The 16,558-nt window shown below is 30.6% G+C and overlaps 1 protein-coding gene across 2 annotated transcripts in view; it reads left to right on the top strand.

Annotated features, from left to right (window-relative positions):
* The window catches only part of GALNT13 (polypeptide N-acetylgalactosaminyltransferase 13), a 451,827-nt gene that overhangs the window by 417,119 nt on the left and 18,150 nt on the right, over positions 1 to 16,558 (top strand). Inside the window, exon 13 of one of the 2 annotated variants that reach the window (XM_039855967.1) lies at positions 6,535 to 6,732. In XM_039855967.1, the coding sequence (XP_039711901.1) occupies positions 6,535 to 6,720 (186 nt within the window). In that variant the 3' untranslated portion in view covers positions 6,721 to 6,732. Of the gene's footprint in view, positions 1 to 6,534; positions 6,733 to 9,743; positions 10,620 to 16,558 lie in introns of those variants that run through there. The other variant, XM_039855968.1, reaches the window with a different exon arrangement.

Genomic DNA, 16,558 nt, shown 5'->3' on the forward strand with positions numbered 1-16,558 from the left:
AAACAGTAGCTTCACCTAAGATAAAGAAATGGATTTTATAAATTTACTATTTTGGATGTCTTGAAGTTGTATTGAAGTATTTTTAGGGCACTGTAATATTTCGTGTCATGTAAACTTTGTTTCTAAAACATACGAAAAAGCTTATAATACATCATAAATATTATGAAATGTTTATTTTTAAAGTAGTCAATCATCTTAAAAATTACATAAATAGTTTAATATCCTATATGTTTATGTTTTCAAAATTAAATTATGATGTTAAACTTGTCTAAATTTAAAATTTTAAATCATAGTGTATTTTTTTGCCAATTTAAAAACAATGTATAAATCATAATGTAGAGAAGTCATGAGAGAATAGAATAATTGTAAGAATGATATATTACCTTTCCAGAGATTTCAGCTTTGAAATAAAGAATTGATTTTATTTGTGAAGAAGTCATAAAAAAGAGATGACTTTTTTAATAAAATTGAAATATAATATTTATTTTTTATGATTAACTTTTCTTTAAGTGTTAGGTTTAGGATTACTTTATTGTACAGAATAATCCCAATCATTGCTACCCAAAGTGTGATTCTAGGACTAGAAACATTATCTGGGAACTTCTAGAATTCAGGACTCTGAGATACCACCCTGGACAGTAAACAAAGATCTACTTATATTCCTCGGTCTTTTTTGTACACTGTTGAAAATATTGCAAAGTTAGGAAAAGGCATAAATACACTTTGGAAAATGATAAGGCCTCCAAGAGAGATGGGGGGTGGGGGGGAGAAAAGGACCAGAGGGGTGAGGGATCTGAGATGGGGAAAGAGGAGTAACTGCCAAGCAGCTCTAGTCTTCTCATATTCCAACCCGGTGGACAGTAGACAAGTGCAACTTGCTACTTCTTTAATTTGTTCTTTATCTGTTGTGATCAAAGGTAAAATTACTCTTCTTTGAGAAACTTCTGAGGTGGTGCAGTTTCAAAGCAGAATAAAACTTGGCGGAGTTCACAGAATTACAGAGCTTATACTTACTTTAAAGTTCTCTTTCAGCCTTTATCAGGAGGACTCCAGAGCACAAAGATCACACTGCCAGCGGCAGAGGCAGGATTTAGGTACTAATAAAGTATTCAAAGAAAGCTAGTTATTAGTACAATTGTGAATCTCACAGTGTGAACAGCTGAGATATTCTATCACCTTATCTGCTGTAGTCCTTTCAATCTTAGAAAAGCAAGTCATAAATAGGAATAGAATTGTTAGAATATCCAGAATAAAATTGAAATCGTATCATAAAGTCTCAAAACATGGAGTCTATCTATCTGGTTTACTTCTTAGGTGAGTGGGGGAAAATAGGAGGGAATAAAGTTCCTTGAGGATAATTTTATCTGTTTTTTCATGAGATTCTATAAGACAATATTATTCTTTTTTGTGTCCTTCACATTAGTAAACATAAGCTTATAGTATTTAAATGTCTTCTCTAAATTTGCACACTCTAGATTGCTGGCACTCAATCCAATAATCTTTTCACTGTAGTATGTTGCCTCTGGAGTTTGTTGAAAAACTAGAAACAATTAGATGCTTTCAGTGATGATGATCTGATAAGCTAAATGTCCAATATTAAAAATTAAAGGTATAATTAAATACTATCATTTTTTGTGGTATCAAAATTTTATTCACATAGATTTCTCCTTTCCTTAATCATTGAAAAGATTTTCTGCAATAAATATTGTTTATTTAGACAAATAGGCTGTCATGAAACTACTTCATCAATATGATCTAATTGTCTACAAATTTTAGCTCTACATATTCATAATAAAATTAATTAATGTCTAATTGCTTCTATAGTTATTTGAATGAAACTAAACATATGTTGGTAATAAATGCATGCCTATGCTCAACTTTGGTTTGAAATATAGTGTCCCATATCTTTAGCTAAATATTCTTTTTTTTATTTCATTTTTAAAGCAGCTTTATTTAGATATAGTTCACACACCATACAATTTACCTATCCAAGGTGTACAGTTCAGTGGATTTTTAGGATATTTACAAATACATGAAACTACCATCACAGGTGATTTTAGAATGTTTACATCATCTCAAAAAGAAACTCCATACTTTAGCTATCATACCCCTAGATCCTTATAATCTATAAAGTTTAGGAAGAACTGCTTTGGTCTAATGCTGATCTGAACTCCAGATGATGATTAAGCTTAGATTAGAAGGGGTTGTGAAAAACCCTATTAATCTTTTCTATGTTCTTTGAATTTCTGCTCAAAGGACATCACAATTAGTCATGTGAACAAAAAAACACTTATGCTAGGTAGCTTCCTCCGTTTTGTTCTCTTTTTTTCTGAGATGAAGCTTTTAATATCATTGAGGTTGAAGCAAATAGGAAAAAGAGTGTTTGGTCACAATATACTTGACTAAATTAAATCAGAGCTGCTAAATGGTGTTTTTTAATGGGATGCTATTAGCATTTTGGGTAGGACAGCTCTCATTGGGTTGATCTATCTTGTATATCTCAAAATGTTTATCACCCATAGTTTCTTCACACTAATATCTAATCTGCCCCACAATTTTGTTCCAAACAATAAACCCCAAAATAAATATTTCTTAAGTAGCACAACCATAATTTGATTCAGCATTACCTTATACCTGGCCAAATGTATTTGATTTGGCGGCCACCAAACATCATTAACAAAACTGCAAAATCTCCACCTGGTCCAGAATCTCTTAAATAAATTACTTGAACATTTTGGTGCTATAAAACCCCACTGACCCAGAGTTAAAACAAAAAGGAAAAAAACACCCTACATTTCATCCCACTGAAACATTTTAAAAATTACTTTCATAAAGGCCTGTCGTCATCCATTATATTTTATTCAGGTTTTCTTATATTATATTTGAACATTGCAATTGTGTTCCAATCCATTTGAAATTTACATTTTCCTGCAATAAGTGCACATAATCACATTTCTTTTTGAATATCCAGGCAGCTACATACAGTGTGACGATCTAATTTTAGAACAGAACACTTATGCTCAACAAACACTATGCAACAAAGAAAAAAATGAGAGCAAAATATGATGCTAAAAATAAGTCTTGTTTTTCATGTGACTGAGCAAGTTGACTGAGAAAATACTTGTTATGAATTCAATATCCATCTGTATCAAATATTTAGGAGTCACAATATAAGGAATTTTTTTCAGTATGTAAAATATGTTGGATTGATATATACTGAAATCACAGAAACTTATATTTAGACTTTACTTAATACTTCTTTTATTTACCTTTATCAGAAAGCAGGTAAATGGGAATATAATTTCAAGGTAAGTGATCTATAACTGTCAATCCAGCCATTTTTCAGTGCAGCATTCCTAAAAAAAAAAAAAAATTGCTTGATTTGCCTTTTGAAGGCTGCCTTTCCATATTCCCATTGACCCATAGCTGTGAATTCTTACGTAGAATCAATTAGTGAATAGTAATTTTAGTAGTTTAGTACTGAAATTTTTGTTCTTATTTGTTAAGCATTTACAGTTGCTTTTTAAAAAATACTCGTTGTATTCTAACAAATGCACAGATCATTTTGTCAGGAAATCACACTTAACATTTGGAATAACAACTTTATTATATTAAATCATTATTATTCTGTACTTGATCAGTAACTCTATTGCCTTTGCTATTAAATTAAGTATCTGTAACAGTCTAAATTTATTATTTGTTCATCATTATGTATAATAACAATCACTAGGTTTCATTTTAAACTTTAGTATGGCATCTTTTAAACTGAGACCTGTAAGATTGGTTCTTTAGTCACCCATGCAATCACTTCTATTTGTTCATTAAAATATCGAATTTTTTACCTAGTGGTTTTAATACAAAGGTATAAAGGTTTTAATACAAAGATATAAAATTATAATTTTATAATTTTATTTTTGTTTCCCTAGACTGATTTCAGTTGGTTTTTGGTAATTGTATTTTTAAAAGGGTAGGTTTAGGGATACTCCATTGTACATCTTGTCTTAGTGGATACAAATATATTTAAAGCCAGAAATTATTGATTTTTTCTTATGCCTCTTAATATGATTAAAATTTAGTAAATCCCAAGAAATACTAATACTTTATACTTCAGAGAAGAACAATTAAGTGCTGCTATATTATAAACAAAAACCAATACTAGCTTAGGGTTCATATTACTCTGTTTTCTAGTCGATATTTAAAATAAAAGTATAGGGAAAGATATTTGACAGTATGCTGTATGTCAACTTGTATGTTACGTTGCCTTCAAAACTGAGTTAACATGACAGTCTTCTAAAATCGTGAGGCATTTACAGCAAATATGATAAAGGGCCTATATGCTCAATGAAAAGTATTTTTAAGAAAAAAATTGTACATCCAATATAAAAATATGCAAAGTCCTAAATAAATATCATAAGAAAAGTGTAGCCTATGTAAATGAAAAATCTTAATTTAAGTAACTATCAAAATAACATATAAAAAATAATTTTGTATGTGTCCTTTTATCCATTTCTTTATTCATCCTGTCAATCTGTCAAGAAATGTTTTTACAGCAACACACTGTATTGGTGTAGATGCAGTGAAGCTGGCACCCATACAGTATCCTGGCATATAATAAGCACAAGAAATAGTTGCAGATACTATTATTACAAAATAATTATCATAGCTATTTTTAAAATTTTACTAATATATTAAAATGTTTATACTTTTGACCTTGTGACTTCATGTCTAAGAATTATTTCTAAATAAATGATTATAGATATGAAGAGAGATATTCAGAAATGTTTATCATAGCATTATTTACAGTAGCTCCAAATTAAAAAGATATTGCCCCCAAATGAAAAAGTGAAATGACTTTTGGCAGATCTACTTTGTAGAAATTATTTTCTATGTTTTTAGATTATTTTAATGATAAGAAAGTTGCCCACAATATAAATTGAAGGATAATTAGATTACCTTAATTGTATAAATTTACATAAGTGATAAAAATTAGTAGAAAACACATAAAATATTAATAACATATCTTTTCTGGATAGAATACTCAAAAAATAAACTACATACTCTTTTTTAAGCAAATAAAAACATTAAATGTTTTGGTGAAGTTTTTAAAAGGAAAAATAATTTTTATCTCAATGGAGTTGTTTGAGATTTCTAATTTTTCTTCTCTTTTATAGCTTTTTGGAAGTAACTGGAATGAAAGTTCTTTAAGTTTTTTTTTATGGTCATTCATGTCAAATATTTTGGGGGAAATATTATAAATGTATTTTGAATGGAAATTTTTATATCGTATTTATGTTCTGGAGTTTCCTGAGCATAAATAAAATCAAGTTTTGTTTTTGTTTCAAAACAAGGAAAAGTTTATGTTTTTTTTTAACACCTGAAATTCATAATCACTAACACTGGGATCTCTGATGTTAACACAAAACTTACCAAGAAAAGTTTATTGCAAATAAAAATCGCTGAGGGTAGAGGGTTATCAAACCTAGAAATTTATAGTATAAATAGGAAATTCAAGTTAGGCTTTATAAAACCACCCTAAATTAGTCTCTTTAACAAATCAAACTGTATACTGAAAATAATGTTATTTTACAAATTAAATTTATTGCATATGATAATGTTACCTGTCCTATCTTTACAAATTTTTATCTACATTTTACAATAGAAAGTTAGTTCTTGAAATGGAAAACCCAATGATTTGTGTTCATTAAGCTGCCTAAGAGATGTAGTTTATCAAAATTTATTTTCTGTGTTGGCCTTTCACTAAGTGATTTAATCAACAAACTTACAGGATATGCCTCTTGTGTGCAAGCACTGGTCTTGATGATGTAGGTAGTCATGGTCCCTGGCTTTCCTGGAGCTTATGATTCTTCTGAGAAAATAGATGGAAAACAAGAAACAGACAAATAATTACAAATTATGTTTGGAGAATTAAGTCAAATAAAGAACCCAAATGGCATTGATCTTTTACTTTATCCTTCCTTCATTAACTTTCTAAATGGCATTTAGATGGATGTGGCAACACATATGTGGAACATTTTTAACACCACCAGGTTAGCCCCGTGAAAACATAGTGGAGACAATTTGAGTACAGAGTAAGGCAATGCCTTAAAGCTAAATTATCCACTAGATTTTCTCCTGGCATTCACCCAAGTTTAGGGCAAAGGAATGAGGAGGCCAAAGATCATAAGTGAAAACTCTGGACTAGTCAATGGTTTCGAATATCCATTCACAAACTAACTCATGTAGCACTAAAAGCATTTCATTACTAGAATGAACACTGAGAACATAACCTTTTCTACCCCGATTTTTTTATCATTTGATCTCCATAGTCTCAGTCTTATCTTCATTTACTCCTGCTGAACACAGTTGATATTAAAGCCATCTAAAAGGTGTGGCCCATAACTCCATCTTTGCAATTATTGTGATGTGTGCCTTCCATTCTTATCCGGTAGAAATTGTATGTTGTTAAGAATGATTGATTTATAACTGCCTTTGTACTTGATTTTGTCATTATTCATTATTTTCTTTGTCAAACAGACCTACACTCTTCTTCACATAACCACCCAGTCCTGTCTCACAGTAAGCAAAGTAGCTGATGGCTTCCAACAGCCCACTGTGGAAATATGTAACGATAGCCCTTTGCAAAAATGGCTACTAAGAAACTATACAAGAATGGAAGTTTTTAGAAATATTTTTGAGAATCCTACTGATTACATTATCTAATAATTTTTGGAGGTTTGTGTTACAGATTTTATCAATATTAGTTTAGTATTTTTGTTATGCTTTATTATTGAAATCTAGAAACTTTTTAAAAATGTAAACGTATGAGCTATTTTATGTATTTATTTTTCTCTTCTTAGTTGCTCATTAATTTGGAGTATACATATGTTAAGTAATGTTTAGTCTATAATTAATAGGCATTGTCCAGTTTTTTCTTGATTCCAAATATGTATACATAAATATAATTGATGAAAAATAACATTAGCTCTTTTTTAGACTAAGTATAGCCATATTATATGACAATAGATTTTTGCATTAGAGCTGAAAAAAATCAACAAGAAAATTAACATAGCCAGAAATGGATTTTGGGGGGGACATTGAAATAATTTAATTTTGTTAATTTTAATTTATTTACTTTGGTTGTGTGAAGATTTAGCATATTTTTCTGGAATTTATTATTTTAAGCTGAAACTTTAAGCAAATGCATTATCGAAGACTAAGATGTATTTAGCAATGACTTTATGAAGTCATTTATTCTAAGCATTTCTTTTTGGTTGGTTAAATGATATAATTATAATAAAGGCTTTTTTAAAAGTATACCTTTTATTTCTCACTTTGATTTGTAAAAATCTTCTCAGCAAGCAATAAAATGAATCATTATTCAGTTTGAGTTAAAAAAAAAAAAACGGTATGGAATTCTTGTAAAGAAAACAGTTACCAGCATGTCCTAATTCTCAACCTTAAGATTTTTGTTGTCCTGGAAATAAAGTATATTTCATTGTCCAATACCTTGCTGTGAGAACCCCATAAGTAGAGCTTTCAAGTAAATCAATGGAACATGTAAAACTCTGTGTCTTTGCAGTGAGAAAAGCCCACAGTTTAGGTTTCTATCAAGTATTTATAATTAAGTTTATTAAATGTAGGTACAGTTTATCAATCAGAGGTCATTTTCGCCATAAGCAATCTTGCCTAGAAACATAGCTAACATTTTTATCCTTATCAGGTTGCCAAAGGATCATAGTTAGATAGCTGATTGAAGGTCAGCAAAAAGGAAAGGGCATTTTTAAGTATTCCTATGTATAACTAAGCATTTTCTGACAAAGAATCTGATTCCTCAGAATAATTTTGTAACTTGCCCAAGTTTTCAGAACCAATAAGCGAGAGGGCAGAAATTCACACTTAACTGCTATTTAACCCTAAAATGTCTTCTGCTTTTACTGCATATTAAAAATGAGAGAGAATTTTAATTGGTTGGTTATCTTTATAGCTGTGGCTTTTGATATTAATGAATTCCTTCAAAGAAGATATTTATATACTTTTTAGAAGGAACAATACTTATTAATATTTAAAAAAAATCTTATTTATATAGTTGACAACACATATTCAATTTGATCCTTAAAGTCATACACATTTTTTTAAGTATCTAATAGAAGCAAGCAAAAGTAAGTAGCTTTTTTGAAAAAGGGACCTCAAAGAAGGTCCTCAGGTATACACAAAGGACCTCAAGTATGTAACGAAAATGAAGACTATTTTGTTGATTTTTAACTAGAACTTTCTAGAAAGAAATTGTTTTTATTTTGTTTTGAAATTTTTTTCAAGTTTACTCTTGGTTCATAAGCCAACACCATAATTTCTGGCATCATAAGCATTTATCAACTACCTTCTTGCCTATCTTTGGCCATTTCCTTTTTTCTCCATTTTTCAGTATAAATAGCTTGATTCCATGTATTCAAAGAGCAACAACAAAGGCCTCAATCTTCAAATCTCCTTCACCTCTAACAGCCTTGTTCTTTTAATTTCCTGCTCATTGTCTATTAAGCATCCTCCATCACAAGCCTATTTTCCATTCCATCTTTTCTCAGGATGCTGCAGTCCAGGGTGTTTGCAGTTCTCATCTAAACAAATTACAATTGTCTAGGTAGTGTTTCTCCATGATTTTTTATGCACTCCCCCTGCATTTTTTTCATCCAATTTTCAACTGTAATATCAAGAGCAAAAAAAAAAAAAAATTGTCTACCTTTAATTTTGGTAATTTGCAATAAAAGTATATGGCGTGCTTTTTTTCAAAATAAACCTGTAAATTATCTCCACTCAAACGCTTCTCTTCTGGTTGGAAAGTTGTTCATATAGTATGGTTCTTGGTGTTGTCCATGAAACTGAGCAAAAATGTACATAATTAGTTTGTATAAATTAGTATAAAGAATGTGGACTTAAAATATACATCTAAAAATTTTTTAAAATGACTTCAAAATGTAAATATGAACTCAAAAGAGATGACATGTAATGACTGGCTAACAAGGTACAACTTTTGGAATTACATTTTAGCATTTGAGTACTAGCAGGATGCTTATTAATGAATATCGATATTATGAAGAAAATAAATATAGATGTCATATTAAAAATATATGACCATCACATCCATGGCTTTATTTGATATTGATTTTTTTTAATTTCAAAAATGCAAACCAAAATATGGTGAGCACACTATCAAGTAGGACAGATCTTTGCTATGATAATCTCTCTTCTACAATGAATTTCTCAGTCACAGATACTATGGCTTTTTTAGTGTTTTGAAATGGCAACATCTCTAGCAGTTTTGTTCATGTGGGTCACAGCTGTGACATCTCTTTGAATGTTTACCGAATGGTTAATGAATAACACATGCCTAAGGAAACTAAGTTATTGTGAAAGCTCATTAATATTTACAGCCCTCGAATGAACTCAGAGTTCACAAATGATTTTTTTGCAAAGGAGCCCGAATTTCTGGAAATGCATGATAAATGATGGCCAATTTCTTTAACCATCTGCAAATAAAGGTGTATTAGATAATGATGAAACCATAACAGTGAAAGCTGTATAGTAATTAATTCAGAGCCACCTGTGCACAGTTTCTTTTACAAACATATCACAGTGTTTATACTAAAAAAAAAATCATAAAGATTTATTTTAAAGAGTAGATTTAAGCCAATATGCTGGTAAAGTTAAAGACAAAATATGTTGCACTGATTATTGGTTATCTTTTACAGAGACTTACCTTGAGACATGTTAACAGTAACCAATGTCTTGATGAACCTTCTGAAGAAGACAAAATGGTGCCTACCATGCAGGACTGTAGTGGAAACAGATCCCAACAGTGGCTGCTAAGGAATATGACTTTGGGGGCGTGAAGACTGTTTCCCCCAGCCATGAATGTGTCTACACTTTTGTTTTTGCATTATTTCAATTAAGGAAAAATATTAACTTTACTGAATTGAAATATTTAAAATCCTTTTAGTATTCTAAAACACAGTTCTTTATAATTCATTTTTAGGAATGTTGCTTATTTCCCTACTAAAATTTGTATCTGATCAAAAGCACATAAAAAATATAAATAACAGCAAACTGTTATTAAACATCAGGAAAACTTAAGAAACAGTTTCTTTGCTTTAAAAAACCTTTATTGCCCTCTTGTCATAGGATTAGTTAGGGGTTATTTTTATTTTTTATTGTCATGGTGACTGAGAGACAATGTAAATGCCTTATAAAATATCTTCATTGTGAAATAGTATCAATTATTTTATACTGGATCTTCATGGAAACATATTGAATTTCTATGCCAACAGCAAGGTCACACATTGAATTATTTCTGAGCAATGAATTCATTGAACAAAATGAGTTCTGAGTTTTGTATCCCCTCCCTAAAATTAAATTAGATATTGACTTCTCATAGAGTTCTTATAAAAATACCACATTTAAACAAAACAAGCAAACAAAAAAGAGCAGAATTTGAAAATTCAATTTAAAGTACATGTAATCAGAAGACACAAGCTAAGCCTTGAGGGTAGCAAGATGAAGCTAAATTGCACAATAGAATCATTTTAAAAGATACCCTGTTCAGGTTGCAATCACTTCTAACAGGCCGAGTGTGTAACAATAATATTGGTCCCAGAGTTGACTTCAGAAACTAAATCCTTAACCACTTGTCTTTGTCTTACATAAACTATATAGTCCTTTTTCTCTTCACTCTAGAGGCTGTGACTTGTTACTTATGCTGTACAGAAGTGTAGGTAAAGGGTACAGCATTAACCCTAATTTTTAATTTTTTCACATTTAAAGACTTTAGTTATATCACTTTTATTTTATATAAAAATAATTTTTTAATTTTAATTTTATATAAACAAAAATACATTACTCTCAGAATTTCATTGCTATGCTAGACTATCTAAAGTTTTCATCACCAGGGGAATAAACTCAATACACATCCATTAAACCTTTATTTTAATTAAACTGCTAGATACCATTTGCCATAAATTATGGCTCAAGGAACATAATTATAGTCAGGCTAACTTCACATGTTCTTTTTCTATCTTAAAACCCTTTGTGTTCAAACTACATACCAGAAGACATGAAAAGGCAGAAAAATCTATCGGTGAGATTTGTACAAATAAGTTTTAGTATTTGACATCATTTAAATATGTATATATTTTATTCATTATAAATTCATTTAGCATCTAAGAGAAATTCAAAGGGGCAAATAGAAGATACACCCTTTAGAGTAGAAGATGCCATGTCTTTGACTCTCATCTTTTCTTAAAAGCTCTGAGAGAAAATATTAATCAGTTTGGGTATAGGCAAAGTAACACTCTCTCTCTCTCAAGCGTGCACACACACACACACACACACACACACACACACACACTTTCTAATGAAAGGAGGACTTTTTCTGAAGGCCAGCAAAATCTTATATAATTTTTTTCAGCTAGCGGTCCTTCCTTTTTGGCTTTATACTGGTACAACTCTAAGGAAGAATGCTACAACCTGGAGCACTTCAGGTTTACTACTTAAAGTGTAGATATCCCTCACCTTGAGGTCTCTGGGAATCCTTGAATTTCTTAAAATTATAAGCAAAAGTTTGAGTGTTGGGACTTTTTTTTTCCACAGTAGAGAATCCGTTGCTTACAGAAAGCTCATAAAGAAGATGTGACTCCCAAGAGCTAGTGAACCACTACTTTAAATTGGTGGTGGCCTCACAAGTCAACTGAGGACCGACTATAACAATCATATTTTCCTTTTACTCTCCTTTTCTCCCCTTTTCTTCTTGTCCTGACTAGATTATGATAAAATGTCCCTGTACATTTGCCATTAAACTTAAAAAGCTTAAATACACAAAGACTCTTTTATACAATCTGTTCTACTATTAAAGACTTGTGAAATCAAATCTTTATATCTACTATTAAAGATTTGTCAAATCAAATGAATATATTTTCTAGAAAATGGTGAATGACAAATTAAAAAAAAAACAGCTACTCCATCAAAATTGAATTTGACACATTTTAGCTCATTTAAAGTATGTGAAAGTTCATTACAGTCAATAGCAAAAATACAGGAAAAATGAAAACTACTTGAGTTTCATGCCAGAGAAGAATTTTCAAAGAATTCTCAGATGGTATGAGCATATGCTATTAGAATGTCTAACAGACAAAAAATGACATAAAATATTATAAAACACTAAAAAATATAGAAAGCAATGACTAATTCAATTTTCTTTGCAAAAATATTTATTGTATTCAGTACAGAAAATTAAAATCATGATTGGATTCACAATGCATTTATCTGATATTTTCCTTATCTATGGAGATTAATGGATGTTTCAAATGACCTCAAACTTCTTCTTCTGAGATCTCTCCCACTGCAGTTAATGCCAACTCCAACCTTTCAAATGCTGAGATGAAAAACCTAAAGTCAATTTTGACTCCTTACTTCCTCTTTCAATTTTCATCTAATCCATCAGAAATTCTTTTGATTCTATATTTGCAATGTAACCAGAAACCAACTTACCACGTTTAATATATGTCACTACTTCTAACCTTTTTAATTGCAATATGCTCATAATGTTGTTCCCTAATTTCCTAACCATTGCCTCTAAATAGCCTTTTCTCAATACAACAGCCATAATGATTCTCTTAAGTATATATTAGATTGTGTCAGAAGTACTCACAACTCTCCAATGATTTCTCATGTCTCTCCAACCAAACTTCTGGCAGTAGTCTTTAAGATCCTTCATGAATGACACTTCTCTCTTTGTGCGTGCACTGACACACATGCAAACACACACGTGCGCGCACACACACACACACACACATAAGCACATAAGTTTTTTAGTACATTTCTTACCATTCTGCCCCTTACTTATTTTACTCTGGCTGGCAAGCAAGTTTCTTAGTGTGTTGTTCCTTTTGCCCTACAGAGCTCTCTCACTCACTTTCTTTAGGAACTTTATTCAAATATTATCTCATCAGTAAAGGCAAATCCTTCTCTCTCCTGCCCTCCCTATCCCCTATATATGCTCTGACAAACTATAAATTTGCTTTTTTATTTTCTGTCTACCCTTCCACTTCTACACCCCTAACATTACTATCACACAGCCTAGAATGTAAGCCCCATAAAGGCCACGAATTTGTCAGGTTTCTCACTGTGGTATTTCTAGTATCAAGTAGAATTCTTGGCACATAGTATTTTTTCAAATATTTCTTGAATTAATGAACTGAAAAAAATGTGTGTTAAAGTTAAGTGCTACTGTATCATATCTTTTTTTGCACAGTATTTTAAATTTTAAAATAAAGTCTCGTAATATATTTAGATAGGATTTGCATAAATGTCTCCAAATGATAATTTTCTTCTTAATATTCTTCAGATTAAAGTATGGGCTATATTTTGTTCTTTATGATAGAATATCCTGCCTTTTGGAAATGACATTTTATAAACATGCTGCTATATTATATAAGTTGCTTCATTAAGATAAAAATAATTTTATGTTTTTGTTGTGTTTAATGGCAATCCGAGGGCATAAATCAGATTTTTACTTTTAGAGGGGAGACATGTATCATTTTCTTAAAAATCATATGTATTTTCATGGTTTCATAGGAGCTGTTACTAAATTTACTTTTAAGTGCAAGTCTATGAACAAAATACAATTGTCAGAACTTAAAAAAAAACTTTTCAAATGATCTATTCTTAGTTTCTCTGTTTATTAGATAATAAGACTGAGACCTAGATATATAATGTGGCTTGCCCAAAGATTGTATAGCTATAAGCAGATTTGCCAGGATTCATCATTGTCAATATAACATAATACTGTCTTCAATTAAAAAGCACTCAAAATAATAGAAAAGGCACGATCATGAGAAAAAAATTTCTTTATTAAATATTTCATGACGAGTACATTGCTACTTTAAAAATATTAACTTATCTTCTTCAGAAATATTATCTTTTTTAGAGATACTAACTATAGAAATCTAACTTCTCACTACCTTTCATACCTAAATAAGTTTAGTTCTTTAACATACTACCATATGCAATAAATGAAGGCCTGCAGCAAAAATAAAGGAAACAGCCGAATTCCACAACATCCCAGGTTTATTGGGCAAACTGGGTTTCAGGGAAGCAAAACCTCTAACTAACTAACGGATCATATTCTACCCTCACTTCCATTTTCCTTATGATTATATTCAAGTGAAAAGTAAAATTGGCCTACAGCTTGCACAGAGAATTAGACCATTTATTACTATGAACTCTGGGTAGGTTCTAGGTTATTTGGCTTCAAAGACTGCAGAATAATCGGCAGAGACTTCTAAGCTTCCCAGTGGAGCTCTGCAGACTCTAGAAACACAACCCGCAGATTTGACATCACCATGGTACTTAGAAACAGCCTAATAAGTAAAATGGAAAAAGAAAGTAATGAGAAAAAAATAACTATAAGGTTAAAACAGGAACGATTGATTTTATTTTATTTTATTTTCTGGTGGGAGGTTAAGAGCATAGTATGAATTGGTTCAATAAACCTCAGAATAATGGCTACCTACTACACCGATTTCACCACTTGAGTAGTGATGACCTTATCTGATCACACTCATTTCACTTGTATCTCATTTATGGATGCTACGTCTACTCTCAGAAGAGGCAAAACATGTATGCGTTCTTAAGTTATGAAGTATACTAACTTAACAAATATGAAGAACTTAAGAAATATAAGATGTTGAAAAATGTGTCATCACCCACAAGCTGTCTTTATGCATAGCTGATAACTGCAAATCTTGAAAAAATTTCCAATTCAGTTGGGCAGCAACAATTCAATTAAGTCTTAAGGCAGCTTGTGTTTTAGGATTTAGCTACTACTCACCATTTGTTACTATTTTTTCCCCAATTTGTCAAAATATGGAATAGATAAAATCAGTCACTCTTCTGTACAGCACATGAACACATCTGGTGTGACTGCACCATGTTGAAATTGCTATTAGTATAAGCTATTGTACGAATTTAAGGTGTTGAATGAACACCAGCAATGTGTTTTAAACAGTTTGTGTAAATTTGTGTCCAATTTTTGTTTTATATTGTTCAATAAATTCTAAAGGCAATTTTCATTGTATTTGTTTTAAACCCCCCCCCCTTAAAATATTATGATGCAGGACAGCTTTTTTGTTAACTATCTTTTAAAATAAAGACCACTTGTATGATAGTTATGTCATCATTATATGAAGTTTTCCTTTTGTTTTTATTGTTAGTTAGGGAGAACAAATCACTTAATATTCTGTTATTAATGAGTTAGAATGAAGATAAGAAATTAGATGACTAAGGCTTTATCTATAATGGTTAAAAATGAGATTTTCATCATGTATTTAATTTGGTGTAAAAATAAACGTAAGCTGCTGCTTGGTTTCAGTTGTACTTTCAGCTAAAAATAGCACAAGTGGAAAAAAAAGATTTGACAATTATGTGATTTTTTTTTTGGAGCTTTTTTTTTTTTTGGTCAGTGTAACCACAGCTAAAGGGAAATAATTTAAAAAATGTTTTAAATATATGCTTGGCACAGTTATTTAACATTTATAAAACTAGGTTGTGCATAATGATTTACACATTTTAAATATTGTAATCATTACTAAATGGTATATGTTCTTTTGCTACAAATTTAAATATTTATACATTTTTGTAGAATTAAAATATATCAATTTAGTTTTTCTTTGCTATATGTTGTCTTTTAAAAAATATTAGCATTTCAAATAGATAAATAATTTCAATATTTTATACTTATGTTCCATTTTATAGATTATTTGAATAAATAATTAAGTGCCTATAGTTATCGCTTAGCAGTAAGAAAATATTGTGATCCCAGTGCAATTTCAATACAAAAAAATATAAAACAGAAACATTAAAATGAGCATGATTTTAAAGAATTTATCATTTAATTTATTTTATTCTAAAATAATTTTATTAATTTTTCCTTTTTCTGTTTTATAAAAATGACAAAACGGAAAAGTTAAATGTTTCATATTAAATGATGAAAAATATTTTTCAGAATACTGTGAATCATACCCAATTCCTCGATTCTGGTGCTGGGATCTTGGAAGATTATCTGTCAGGTTAGAGCAGGCAGGTGGAGGAGGCTGTCCATTCCACAGAGCAGTGATTCCCCAGGATTAACACTGCAGTCCTATCCAGACGCAGAATCAGGGGAAAAAATAAAAGATTATTTTGCTTACTAAGTTAAAAGAAAGAGGAAAGAAAAGAAGAGGAAATAAGGGAGAGAGGATCCTAATATTATCTATTTTCATTATTTCAATCAGAATAAAACTCGCCTAAAACAGTCTATTCTATCACTCAGAAGCTCAGTGCTTTGCAAGCATCATGAATATTTCATTTGTTTTCCCAGAATTTTTCTGTAACTGTCAGTAAGAGTAAATGACATTGTCTAGATTTTATGTCTTACAACCAAAAAGTGTTTTTTCTTGGCTTTCTGTAACCAAGTGGGACTCATTCCACATTGCACCTACCATCTTTCTGCTGTGTGCTACTCTTATCCAGGAGC

This window comes from Pteropus medius, unplaced genomic scaffold (genome assembly GCF_902729225.1).
Source record: "Pteropus medius unplaced genomic scaffold, Ma_sr-lr_union100, whole genome shotgun sequence".
Taxonomy (NCBI): Eukaryota; Metazoa; Chordata; class Mammalia; order Chiroptera; family Pteropodidae; genus Pteropus; species Pteropus medius.